This window comes from Pocillopora verrucosa, chromosome 9 (assembly GCF_036669915.1).
Source record: "Pocillopora verrucosa isolate sample1 chromosome 9, ASM3666991v2, whole genome shotgun sequence".
In the NCBI taxonomy this organism is placed as follows: domain Eukaryota; kingdom Metazoa; phylum Cnidaria; class Anthozoa; order Scleractinia; family Pocilloporidae; genus Pocillopora; species Pocillopora verrucosa.
Genome location: NC_089320.1, coordinates 13,264,424 through 13,277,715, shown reverse-complemented (window position 1 = coordinate 13,277,715; position 13,292 = coordinate 13,264,424). Strand labels below are relative to the sequence as shown.

The 13,292-nt window shown below is 38.7% G+C and overlaps 1 protein-coding gene across 1 annotated transcript; it reads left to right on the top strand.

The window, feature by feature from the left end:
- Positions 1-1,303: 1,303 nt before the first annotated feature.
- On the top strand, positions 1,304-12,824 carry LOC131775340 (cholesterol 24-hydroxylase). Its single transcript, XM_059091444.2, has 15 exons — positions 1,304-1,486; positions 3,275-3,352; positions 3,780-3,861; positions 4,476-4,549; positions 5,709-5,795; positions 6,662-6,800; positions 7,647-7,760; positions 7,950-8,106; positions 8,995-9,057; positions 9,165-9,237; positions 9,784-9,868; positions 10,775-10,888; positions 11,588-11,682; positions 12,010-12,076; positions 12,631-12,824. Exons 1-15 carry the CDS (start codon positions 1,356-1,358, stop codon positions 12,769-12,771), a joined length of 1,500 nt encoding a protein of 499 aa, XP_058947427.2. The 5' UTR covers positions 1,304-1,355; the 3' UTR covers positions 12,772-12,824.
- Positions 12,825-13,292: the final 468 nt, after the last annotated feature.

Here is a 13,292-nt window from a genome sequence, read left to right as displayed (position 1 = left end):
GTTTCATAGATGAAGGTGCAATTTGTAACTGTGGATTTGCAAACCCCGTATCACCACAGTTAGAAAAAGTAAGGTTGTCTACGTTCCGTTTCCTTTGTTGTCTCGAGTGATTTGATGGGTATTCTGCCCGAGAGTTCATTTTACCCTCTGCTTGTTCCGCAAGAACTTTCATGCTGCATTTACCTTCTTTAAGTTTAAATTGGAAAGATATCTCGAAACATCGAAATTACTTCCTTGAACGACAAAAACCTTCGCTCAAGAATGTTTTGAGGCTGCCAAATAAGTTAGTCCTCAGGCCCGTGTTGTTCGAAGGATGAATAATGCTATGCGGTGGATAATGCAGCACCAGTTTTAGCCACTCATGATCTCATAATAAGCCACGTAGACTGTGGCTGATTATGAGTTAAAAATGATAGCGAAAATCGAGAGAAGTAAAAAAATACTTGAAAATATACTTTACCAAATGGTAAAGTTACTTTCTAACGGCTGTTGTTAACCTGATTTCGTTATGTGATTCCTCGATCCCCAAAACCACTCGAGTGTTTCAATTTCATTAACACCGATCCGAACACCCACCGATCCGGAAGAAAAATCCCTCGGTCCAATTTGCGACGTCCTTCAAATCCCCTGGAGGGCCCTCTTTCAACTCAGGGACGTTAAGGGCGGAGTGGGTGAAGGGATGTTATGGCTAGGCTCAAGGAGGTACATCTTACACAAAGAAGCCTTGGTACATGAAGTTATTATTGTTTAAACAAGAAGAAATACCTATTGCCACAGGTATTGAAAAGCTAAAATTTGGCTTCAAAATGGTGTTAAGGTGAACAATTACTTTAAAACTGCAAACAGTGCCTCATGAATAAGTATATAACACGACACTAATTGGTCAAGATGCGAGGAAAAACCAAAACAGCATCACAGGTCATCAAACAGCGAAGAGAGCCAATCGCTAATGACAGGCTCCTTGAGAGCCAGAACTCTCCACAGATTTGATTCCACACTGACTGATATGGTCATACACTTGATAAGAACAGTGTGTAGTTGTGTGGTTCCTTTCAATCACTTGGTCAATGGCAAAAGCTGTAAATCATATTTACAGTTGAAATTATCTTGCTAGAGAAAAAGAAAAATTAATAGGAACATTTTTAATATGGAATTCACGATCTGAATTTTACACTTCCTTCCAAGAGAGTCATCTGGTTATATTAGGAAAGTGTTTTTCTTTCCCGATCTGGTAGATTTTAAAATTTTGCAAGACCCGAAGAATTCGTTACCAGGTCTCCCATGCGCGTCTGTTGTAATCTCTTGCAGAAGTTGCAGAGCCGAGGAGTTTCCCCGAGTAGACCTACACTCACGCGATGTTGTACCAGATTTTTTTTGCACTTGGTGCCCTGATCGCCTTATTGCTGGTCCTTATCTGTATTTTTGCGCTATATATAGCTCATTTAAGGCGCAAATTTGCCCACATACCATCTGCGCCACTGACGAGGTGAGATGTTTATTTTGTTCAACTTACATCTCTTATTTCCACTTCTGGCTAAACCTGCCCTCTTAATTATGACTGTATCTTATGGATAATTTGCTCATCGGGTATCATATTTCTTCGTATGCCGTTCGTGGCAAATTTGTGCGTGTACAACGTTGAAAGGCCTGCATCAGTAACAGTTAGGAACTTTATGTGACAGTCTTAGAAGGACACAAAGATTTGGGAACCAATGTAACCCCTGCTTAGAATGTACGTTGCAAGAACAATTGGCGTACCGTTGCACACAAATTGAATCGCATAAAGTAAAGGTAGCTCCTTTGATAATTGGCGAAATTATAATCTTGAGAAAGAACTGGGTGTATTAAATACTAATGCACGGGATGCGACTTTGAGAAAGGCAGTCAACCTGTCACTTCATTATGGTGCAATCGAATTTCCTGCAACAAGAAGAATGACCCGACAGGAGAGCTTTTGCTGCTATATGCCCCATAAACATCATATGTAGAGAATTAGGGAGCTTTAGTATTCTATGGAAGTTAGGGAACATAGTCTTTCTCCCAAGTCTACCTTAACTTATCCGGATCAATATCAATATCTGTATCTGGGCAACTGCTCACCTACCCCTCCCCTAACCCAACATTAACCCTGACTTGTTATCAATTGACTGTTCTTGAGTTAGGGGAGGGGTAGGTGGGCAGTTGCCCAGATACAGATATTGATTCGCTTATCCTTTATCCCTCCTTTCTACCCCTCCTCAGTCACTGTATTTTTTCAAATAAGTGCCTATGCTCTAATACCCTCCCCGACATAAGAACCCTCTCCCAAGCCATTAAAAGTTGATCAAGGGTCCCCCTTGCATGAACTCCCTCTCTTCTCCCCCCCCCCCCCCCCATTTCTTCCCTAACTTTCCTAAATATTAAGGAAACAAGGAAAACCTTTTTTCATTGCCACCTCATTTAGGCCAATTTAAACTTGAACTACAAGGGAATCAGAATGGGAGAATAGTTTCCTATCAGTTAAATTCACTTCCAGTTATTTCCTCCTCCATGTGCTTGCAGAGTTCCTTCATGTGCATCTCTGAGTTTTCATCATATTATTGCACTTAGTTAATAAGCAACCTCCTCAATTAAGTGCCCTCCTTTCAATAAGTGGCCATTCCTTTAGCCAAAGTTTTAAAGAATCAACCAGGTGCTTATTTAAGGGAATACAGCATTATATTGTTTTGAACCACTTAGTTGTTTAAAATATTACGTATTAACTGAAGGTAACAGATGTCTACTTCATTTTCTGTTTAAAGGAAATTATTTCACACTTAGAACTTAAAATTTCCTTGAAAGGGATCTTTTCTCTTTACTTGTAGAATATTTCCTCTTGAAAAATAGTTTACATGACCAGTGCAATTTTTTTTGCTGGGCTTCTGGCTGTACATCAATTGTAACTGGCAAGATTTTTTGTCCTTAGTCAAAACTTTGGTCCATTGCTAACCTTATCTTGGTATGTGACCCCCTTTCAAACTCTCCTTTCTCTTGGGTCTTTCACAATAGTACCCCTAAAATCTTCTCTATAGTGCTGGGGGAGGGGGGAGGGGTGAAGGGGGTTGTAGAGAGCCAAGAAATGAGTCAAGCTCTCAACTGTATCAGTTGCTTTATGTCTCTCTCAGAAACTTAAAGAGGAATAACAAGGAAGAAAATTTGAAAGGAATTTTTCGCAAAAGCATTCCCACCAAACAACTCTACACACAATGTTTGTTTAGTTTCTTTTTTCTTTTCTTTTTTTTTTCACTTTTTAAAGTTTCTTCTCTGGGCACACAAAAGACGTTATTGCATGCCGTGATGCAGGAAATCCCATTCACAGCTTATTTCTACAGTGGTGAGTAACTTCTTGTGTCACAGTGTTAAGGAGTGAATTCTTATAACTGTTCTATTAACAGTGCTGAAGATATGAGCTAGTTTTAGTTTTAATTATGGTATTTTTGAAGGTCTTGGGGGAATTAAAGAAGTTTGAAAAGGTGACAAAATTTGAACTTCATAAACATAGTTATGCTTCAAGACCTTTACAAGGTGATCATTTCCCTTTTTCTTTTGACCTTAAAGTGTGTTTCAGGGATGATATTGTAAGGAGAAATTAGATACTAGTCACTCTTAGGGGTTAAAGGGTTAAGTACTTTGGTAAATGTGATTTTATATTCTAGATCATAAATAAATTTTGAGTTGAGGTTGACTTAATGGCAAATTAATTTTTTATTTTTAACTAAATTATTTTTATGATTTGACTGTTCTTTTTTTTTTTTATACAGGCATATCGAATATGGTGCAATTTTTGTGTGTTGGTTTATGCATTTCCCCTTTATTGTAATAACTGATCCAGAGATGGTGAAGGTACTTGTTGAGCAAATGTGACACATTATAAACTTATACAGCCAATAAATAGGTATATATATTACTATTGAGTTTTTTAACAGACTTCAAATTAAGTTTGAAGCTTGAAGTCGATTTTAACTTCCACAATGATTTAGTTGAATAGATTAATTTCAGTACAACTTATACAGTTTACCTGAAACAAATTGATTTGAGTTTCATAATAGTATATATTGGAAACTAAATAATCTGGACAAAAAACTCTTTGTAATTGGGCTCCTTGAAACGCAAATGTGGAAGGTGTGATAATTTTTGTGATTTTGGTGTTTTAAATCAGGTAATTTGTGCTTTCGCATGTCTTAATTAAGAAACACTTCTGAAGCTTTTTTCTGTAATATCCAGGAAATATAACAATTTCCAAGAATTACCAGTCATTCATCAGTAAAAATACAGTGATTAATGTTGATTTTTAAATGTACATTTACTTATGCATGGAAACAAAAATTGAAAGGTGTGTGTATAAGATAGTTATGTTTCACCTTTGATTGATTTTTCAAGCTTGACCTCCGTGCATAGCTTTGGATGTCTTTCAGATTGTAGGCCAGAAAATTGTTTTTTCTTTCAATTTTTCATAGGACATTCTTGTTACCTCTAACCTCCCCAAGCACTTCTTAGCCTATTCTGCTCTTGGCTATCTCTTTGGGCAAAGGTAAATGTACTTTATGTGAACCTATTAAAGTTTGTTTTGAATTTTATAGCTACACTCCCAGACATAATTAGTTGAGATGTCACTTCTCCTGAATAACGTGTATGATAATGAGAGCACAGTAAAGAAATAGAGAAGGTGTTTTTTGTCTTGTCACAAGCATGGGACAAAGAAAAATATCATGACATCCCATGAGGAATTAAACCTCAGACTTTCAAATTCTGTGCTCTAACGCTCTACCACTAAGCCTCAGAGACTCTATGACGAGCAAGGACATTACAAAGTTCATACATAGGATCAGCATCTATGATGTTTTTTTTTTCCCTCACTCAGTGTTGTTAATCCCCAATGTCTCTATGCCATCTTGTAGACCAACATTGAGAGTGGCGGGGGGAGACAGTAGGTGTTCCAACAGATGTGTCTGGGAGTGTAATTTTTATTGTGGTTTGTCATGTTTCTGCCAGCTAGAGCAAGGGACTCTTTAACTTAAAAGTATAAGAACATTGCAGGTGTTAGAAACCACAGTTTGGTCTAAAATGGAAGTAAAGAATCTCTGTTTGTCCTCTTTGCTATCTAATTTGGACAGTGTGACAAAATTTTAAGGGGCAAGGTTTAGTGTTCTTACTCATAAACTTGATATTGTACTGGGGATGGTTTCCACCAAGTCTCACAGGTCTTGAGGTTTTGGTATTTGCAAAACCATCTTGCCACTACTGCTTAAGTATAGTGTGCATTACTGCAAAGATCACTTGGTTGATTATGACAAATCTGGGCTGGTTTCCAGATGAAAAGATGTGCATTTAAACTGTACTGGCCAAGTTCACCATGTTGTATTCGTAGCTTTACTGTCACAGCACATACCCAAAACTACAAAATTAGAAGGCTGATGGTAATTTTGCATCTTTGGGTAGAGTAGAGGGGGTGGGGGAGGGGGCAGCGGGCAGGGGGCAGGGTTAACCTGTCACAGAGTGGTGTCCCATCCAAGAAGGATGGTGTTACTTCTGGTTGCCACAGAACTGGGTAAGACATAGGTAGCACATGTGAATCAGTTTTGTATGAAGACTTTTTACATGTGAAGTCAATGCTGTGATATTTACAATAAGATTGGCTTTGGGTGACCTGTAGCGAAGCCTTTTTCACCATGAGATGTACATTTTTTCAGATTTCTTGGTAATGGTCTGGCAACCAATGTGAATAATGAGGTCTGGAAACAAAGACGTGGCTTAATGAACCCAGCTTTTCATCGCAAGTAAGTATGGCTAGTTAAGTAGCAAGATCTAATTTTCTGGAAACTTTGGGAGTTTGTCAACCCTTTTACTTTTAGGATCTAAATATCAGTTCCCCACATTGTCTGCCATACCTCTTATAATTTCAGCTTAAAAAAATATGGTGCTAAATCAAACCATATAGATACCTCTTCTGAACATTTTCCTTTCTTCTCATAATCTTTCTGGGTGAAGGTGTTGAAAGGAGAAACCCCTTTTCAATCATCCTTGGGGGTGAAAGGCTAAATTATGGCTTGCTTTTCATAAGGTACACCTGAAACACTACGACAATACATTTGCTGCTAAGTTATTATCAAACTTTTTTAAAACAAGCTGGTTTTAGTATTATCATGAGCTTTGTATTGATATGTTTAGGAAAAGAATAAGCAATGCTTGTATTGTTAGTTTTGCAAGTGTTAATTATTGTGTATACTTTCAATTTTGTATATAATGATAGTGTTAGAGAAAGATGTTTTTTGTCTTGTCATGAACATGGGACAAAGAAAAAATTTTTAGTCCACATGAGGAATTGAACCTCAGACCTTCCCATTCCTATGCCCTACCACTGAGCCACAAGGACTCTGTAGTGAGCATGGCCAATACAAAGTTGATATGTGATTCCTCATGTGAACTCAGAATTGTTTTCTTTTTCCCGTGCTCATTACAAGATGAAAAACATATTTGTCTATTTCTTTACCAAGCTCAAAATTGGCCATCTTTTATATTCTATTTAATAATGTAAGTTTCTTGCATTTGTAGATGTACAGTGAAGAACTTACATTTAATTTTCCTGAGATGTAATATGCATATACTTCACTCTATCTTGTTTAAATCATTTTCTCACCGACAGGTACCTTAAAGATTTGATGAGTTCTTTTAATGCCACGGCTGATCTCCTCATCTCTCATCTGGGTAAAATGGCCGATGGGAAAACAGAAGTTTGCATACTTGAACAGTTTGGTCATGCAGCCTTGGATATCATTTGCAAGGTAACACCTGAGCTGGCCTTGTGTACTAATCGTGTCAGAGCGCATTTCAATCAAGCATTTTGAAAACGAAACTAAACTAACCATAGCAGCCAATCAGATCAAAGGGAATTTTTCATAATGAACCAATGATAAATCAGACAGATTCATTCGGGGGAAATTAAAACGTAACATACTTAACAACCTCCTTTTTCAGATTTTAAGGAAAGGCTTGTAGGGATTATCACTTGGCTAGAATATCAACAGTTATTTTCCAAACATTAGGGTGTGTTTCGACCAATCATTGAACATTATGCCGGCATAAACAGGCGTTATGCGTAAATCATCTCACTTCTACAAGATTTGTGATTATCATAATTCCTGTCCACTCATCAGCAAGATGTACATACTGTCTTAACGGTGTGTTTGAGTGCCAATTATAAATTTCTTTTTGTAGTTAAACTACAAAGCATAAACAATTAGACGCCAAACATGGTGTCATGGACACATCTTTTGCAGTTTTCAGTAATAGTCGGAATATCGTTTCAGGAGGTCGGCGTGGTATTTTTGAATATCTAGTTGATGAATAGTTGATGATGAATCTTTTTGAATATCTAGTTGATGAATAGTTGATGATGAATCTTTTTGAATATCAATTGATATCGGTTCATGCATCAGGAACACGTTGATATAAATTGCCTCCGCGGGCGGAGAAGCGCATGTCCTGCGGCGCGAAAAATAAGGGTCTACTCTTAGGCTAGTGGAAAACGATAAAAAATATCTGCGAGCATGAGTTTCTGGAGAGTTACTTTGTTATTTTTTTAATGGTTAAAGGAGCATCTTCTTTTTCAATTCTTTGTCATTATGTAGGTTGCTTTTGGCATGGACGTAGATGTTATGAGCGGAAAGGATACGACATTTAGAGATGCAGTTTCTCTGAGCTTTGAAGGAGTTCACGTTTCACAAATGAACCCTTTTCACAAGGTATTTAATTCGTGTTATTGGGCCATATAGACTAATAAATCAATAAATAAATTAATACAGCGCTCCAAGCTGCCACCATCTTAGTTAGGGGTAGGTGCGCAGTTGCTTAGATACTGACATTGATCCCAGTTTATTTTAACCCGTGCTACATAAACGCATCTACTCTTTGGTTTGTTCAAATTTTTTTAGTGGAACGTTTTCCAATATCTATACCAATGGCGCGTGGTAAAGGCAGTAAAATTTTTGCGTGAAACTGGAAGGAAAGTGATTGAAGCGAGAAAGCATGCCATGGCAAGAGGAGAAGAGGTCCCTGATGATATATTACAACGAATTATTCAACAGCAAGGTGTTAATCAGTCTCTCAGCCACTCAGTTGCTAAGTCACTCAGTCAGTCAGTGAGTATGTAAGTCAGTCAGTCAGTCCGTCACTCACTCACTCAGTTAGTCAGGCAGTCGGTCGGTCAGTTGGTCAGTCAGTCAGTCAGTTATTAATTCATTCAGTTGGTCAGTCAGTCAGTACAGAAGGTCAGTCGGTCAGTCAGTCAGTCAGTCAGTTAGTTGGTTGGTGCAGTCAGTCAGTCAGTCAGCCAGCCATTCAGTCAGTCAGTCAGTTGGTCAGTCGGTTAGTTAGTCAGTCAGTCAGTTATTCAGTCAGTTAGTTGGTCAGTCCATCAAGCCATCAGTCAGTCAGTTAGTCAGTCAGTAAGGCAGTCAGTCAGTGGGTCAATCAGTCAGTCATTCAGTCTGTAAGTCAAGACAGTCGGTTGGTTTAGTCAGTCATTCCGTTGGTCAGTGAGTTAGTCAGTCAGTCAGTCAGTCGGTCAGTTAGCGGGTCAGTTGGTCGGTCAGTCTGTCAGTCAGTCAGCCAGTCAGTCAGTCAGTTGCTTAATAAGGCAGTCAGTCAGTGGGTCAGTCTGTCATTCAGTCAGAAGTCAAGATGGTCAGTTAGTTTAGTCAGTCAGTCGGTCAGATAGCAGGTCAGTCGGTCTGTCAGTCAGTCGGTCAGCCAGTTTGTCAGTCAGTCAGTCAGTCAACCAGTCAGACAGTCAGTCAGTCAGTCACTCAGTCAGTTGGTCAGTCACTCAGTCACTTAGTCAGTTGGTCAGTCAGTCAGTCACTCAGTCAGTTGGTCAGTCAGTCAGTCACTTAGTCAGCCAGTCATTTAGTTGGTCATTCAACCAGTGAGTGTATCAGTTAGTCTGATAAATATTCTTTTATCTATTGAATTTTCTAGAATCAGTTCCAAACTTCGACATTGAGGACATGTTGGATGATTTCGTTACTTTCTTCATTGCTGGTAAGACACGTTACACGTAAATGTGAAAAAAAAACCCTCCCTATCTCTCCACGCAGCAGTCGCATATTCTTAATGTTTATTAACTATTTTCATTATCATTTTTCAAGGTCACGAAACTACAGCCAGTTTGTTAAGCTTTTGTGTTCTTGAGCTGGGAAATCATCCGGAGATAGTTGACAGGTAAGACTTAAAGACCAACCAATTTTGAGGGGAAGGAAACCCCGGGGGTGGCTGGTGACTTGCGCGGGGGCTACGGGGGTATTGGTGGTTATACGAAAGTTGATGTGACCGTTAAGTTGAATTGTCGAATTTTAAGCCAAGGTAATTTTGAACCCCTGAACATTTCTCTTGTTGAACACCCCTCAAGTTGCCGTACACCATTAAAATGTAACACGACATTTGCCTTTTTCCCTCCATGTGGCTTCAGAGTTTGAAAAGCTTGTAAAATTCAAAGATGAAATCAACGTTGTCGCAGTACATGTCGATAACTCCCTGAACGTACACAATCATCTGTTCCCGTGTTTATATACGTTTATATACTGTGGCTGAATGGATTGAGGGTGTTGAAAGACGTGCACTATCAGGTCGGAAACCTCAACAAAACATGTAGCGTAAAAACCTGAGTTTTAGGAGTTTTCTTTCTGGATTTTCGTTAAATTTTAGTTTGTCTGTGGGAATGTCACAGACAAACTACGTCCCATCGTAATCTTTTTTTTTCTTGTCTAGTTTGTTGGAAGAAATACATGATGTTCTGGGACCTAAACAGCATGTTGCGTTTGATGACCTGGCCAAACTCAAACAACTCGGGCTGGTAACGCTTCTTTTTTTGTTAACCTTTTTTGAACCGGAAAAAGAAAACACACAGATGCTAGTGAATTCACCAGACTTTTACCGATTGCAATAACTCTGCCTCTGTGAGAAAGAAAAATAGGAAGAAGGAGGAGGCAGGCCCATAAGAACCAGGTGCTCTTTAAAACTGCGATCTAAGACGGATTTCAACACTCTCCCTGACAATGTGACAGTCAGGAAAGGGAAATACCTCGAACACGAACGAGTGTTAGGGTCACAATGGTCCGTCTATACATTCGTTAAGGATCGTTGGTTTTTCTCTGAAACCTTAAATTTCCTCAGTTTTTGGGTTAAATATTTCATGGCTTGTAGCTACAGTTTAGATGTATTTTTTAGTGTATTTTCTGAATTCTCTGGCGAAATTGCCCGCAAACATAGAAGAGAAATAAGTCAAATCGAAAACCGCAGAGCTTAACGACAAGTGGCAGTACTTTCCTAGATACCTCTCAACAATTTTCAATTTACTGGCAAAAGTAATCCTGAATTGCATCGCTTTTCCATTTCTTCGAGCTTTGATTGGTCGAGAAACTTGCACCACCCTCTCAACCAATGAGATACAAAACTAAAACCAAACACCACTCTTTCACACCTGTTTTCCCGCGCTTAAACTGTTCAGTGCTTGTCTTTGCTATGAGTTCTCATTGGGTCTTAATAACATCCTCCTTTATTCTTATTAGACGTAGTGATTACTTTAGTTTTGTTTCCTGACTCTCGGTCGAAAAGCGCGGTATTAAACGTAAAGGTAAAGTTATTTAGTTAATAGCGCTTCCTTTTTAAACTTTTTTTTTATGACTATGTTGTCAACATGATTTATGATGATGTGTATCCGCCACAGATCATAACCTCAACTGCTTGTTATTTATAATAGGTACTAAAGGAAACTTTACGACTATACCCTCCAGCAGCTGCTGGTTCACTACGAATGTGTGAAAAGGATGCAGAAATTGGAGGATACAAAATACCTGCTAACGTTCCTATCATGGTACAGTATTTTTCCATAACGCGGTTTGTTTTCATCTTGGATGTCTGTTTGACTTTGTGTCTGTCTTTATGTCAGTTTACTTAGCTTTACTTGTCTATCTGCCTGTCTGTCTGTATGTCTCTGTCTCTGTTCCTGTCTCTGTCTGTCTCTGTCTGTCTCTGTCACTGTCTCTATATACGTCTCTATCTGTCTGTCTGTTAGTTTGTAGGTTTATTGTTTGTTTGTTTTATTTTGTTTTGCTTTTTTTTTTTGTTGCAGTTTCTAACGTATGTTCAATCTTGCAATTGTTTTCTGTTGACGCAAATTTCAAATTTATCTTCAGACTGTTCTGTAGCTCCTTCCCCTTCTGTTGACGAGAATCGGCCATCATCTCAATTTTCATAATTTTCGTAGCTTTTACACAGGGTTATTTGGCTCATGAGCGGTTTTGCAAACCGTGTGCAGCATGTATATTTCACAATCGACAGAATGAGCTAACACAGCTCAGAACACCATGTCAAATATTCTCTGTCAATTTTGATCAGGATTATTCCTTTTCTACGTAAATCAATTAGTAAAAACAATGACCGCTTCAGTGCTGCACTATTTGAGTTGTGCAATTTTTTCTTCAAGGCTCTTCAACTTTTTAGAACAAACTTGTCATTACGATCTCTCCTTTTACTCCCCCAAAAGAAATAGAATGTGCTTATTGATTTCTAGTTGAGTACCTTTGCCAGCAGCCGATCTCCTAAGTACTGGACTAAGCCAGAGGAATTCAATCCTTACAGATTTGACGATGAAGAACAATTGAAGAGGTATATAGTGCTACTCTTTACGGGCTGGTTAGTTGTATTCGCTCATGCAAACTGTTACGTGACCTTTGACTCGAATACGCTTGTGCGATTAAACGAGAACCTATCCACAATTCTTTTCTTATGTGTAATGTTCTATGTACGTCATTAGGACCTACATTATATAAGCGAAAGGAACTACAGAAAACGAGAGTAAACTGGCCATGTTGTTGTAAGAAGCGAGCTTTATCATTATCCCCGGTATACAACGCAACTGTAGGTGTCTCAAATGAAAAAAGGAACTTCAAACTAATGTATGAAGAATTTTGTTTTTTCCAATGCCGCATTTAGTTCTCATTACAATTACTTCCCGTTTTCACTTGGACCCCGGAACTGTATCGGACAAAACTTTGCACAGGTAAGGCAACTAGGGAGTATTCAGTAAAGTGGGGTGGGGCTAGTGATCCACTTTTCTTTTTCCATCTATTGTACTTGTAAAACAATTAGGCACACCTACTTTTGGTAGTACCCCCTCCCTAAGGGAGGATCCCGTTTCTGTCCCAGTGCGCGTTGCAAATCATTTTTAAAGAGGATTTTGTAAGCTGGAACAGAACAACCCGACCTGTATCAAAAAGGGGTTGGTGGTAAGAATTGGTTTTGATCTCTACATTACCTTGTTCTTTTTTAAATTGGATCAATATCAGTATCTGGGCAACTGCCCACCTACCCCTCCCTTAACTCAACAACAGTCAATTGACAACAATTTAAGGTTAATGTTGGGTTAAGGGAGGGGTAGGTGGGCAGTTGCCCAGATACTGATATTGATCCTTTAAATTGTAGAGTGACAAGACAGAGAGCAATGTAAATAATAATAAATTTTATCAAACGATTTTCGACATATTATCTTCACACCAATGAACAGGAGAGTTTATTTCATGATGCTTTTTTCCCTTTGAATTTGCCATTAAACAGATCGAGGCCAAGGTTTTGTTGTCACGCTTCCTTCAGACGTTCAATTTTTCTTTGGTACCTGGACAGTCACGCGATGTTCATGAAAGAGTCACGCTTCGACCCAAGGATGGCGTTATGTGTACTTTGACGAAGCGAAATTAACCTACTTATCGATCTCTCGCTATGATGGTTCAGAGTGCTTGAAATAAATGAAAATGCTACGTCATTAAACGAGCTTCAAAGCACTTGTCTTTCTTGTACACCTCTTTTCTGCGTCTCCTCTACTTTCACCTTTTGTTTCCACTCAGACTCGACGACCAGTCATTCAATGAGAATGAACATAGCATGTAATTTTCGCTGCGGAATACTTTCAGATGAAAACATACCACAAACAGCGAAGACAGGAACCTTAACGGAAATCCGAGGGCATATCCTTTAATAATTTCATATTTCTAGGAGTTCGGAAATGCCATTTCTCTGCAGACAGACAATCCCAGGGGTTGGAAAACAGGTGACGTCAGTTGTTCAACACAGTATTAGGTCTACTATTCTTTTCAGCGTTTGATCTCGACTTGATTCAAGTAATCGAGGGAATATTTTATGGATGAAGATATAACCGTTGATTTGCAAACCCCGTTTTATTACAGTAAGAAAAATTAAGTTCTATCTATGCTCCGTTTCCT

Coding starts and splice junctions, on each gene's coding strand:
- LOC131775340 (XM_059091444.2), top strand. CDS start 1,356: ATGTTGTACCAGATTTTTTTTGCACTTGGTGCCCTGATCGCCTTATTG. Junction 4,550..5,708: donor GGCTATCTCTTTGGGCAAAG/GTAAATGTACTT, acceptor ACATTTTTTCAG/ATTTCTTGGTAATGGTCTGG. Junction 11,683..12,009: donor GATGAAGAACAATTGAAGAG/GTATATAGTGCT, acceptor TGCCGCATTTAG/TTCTCATTACAATTACTTCC.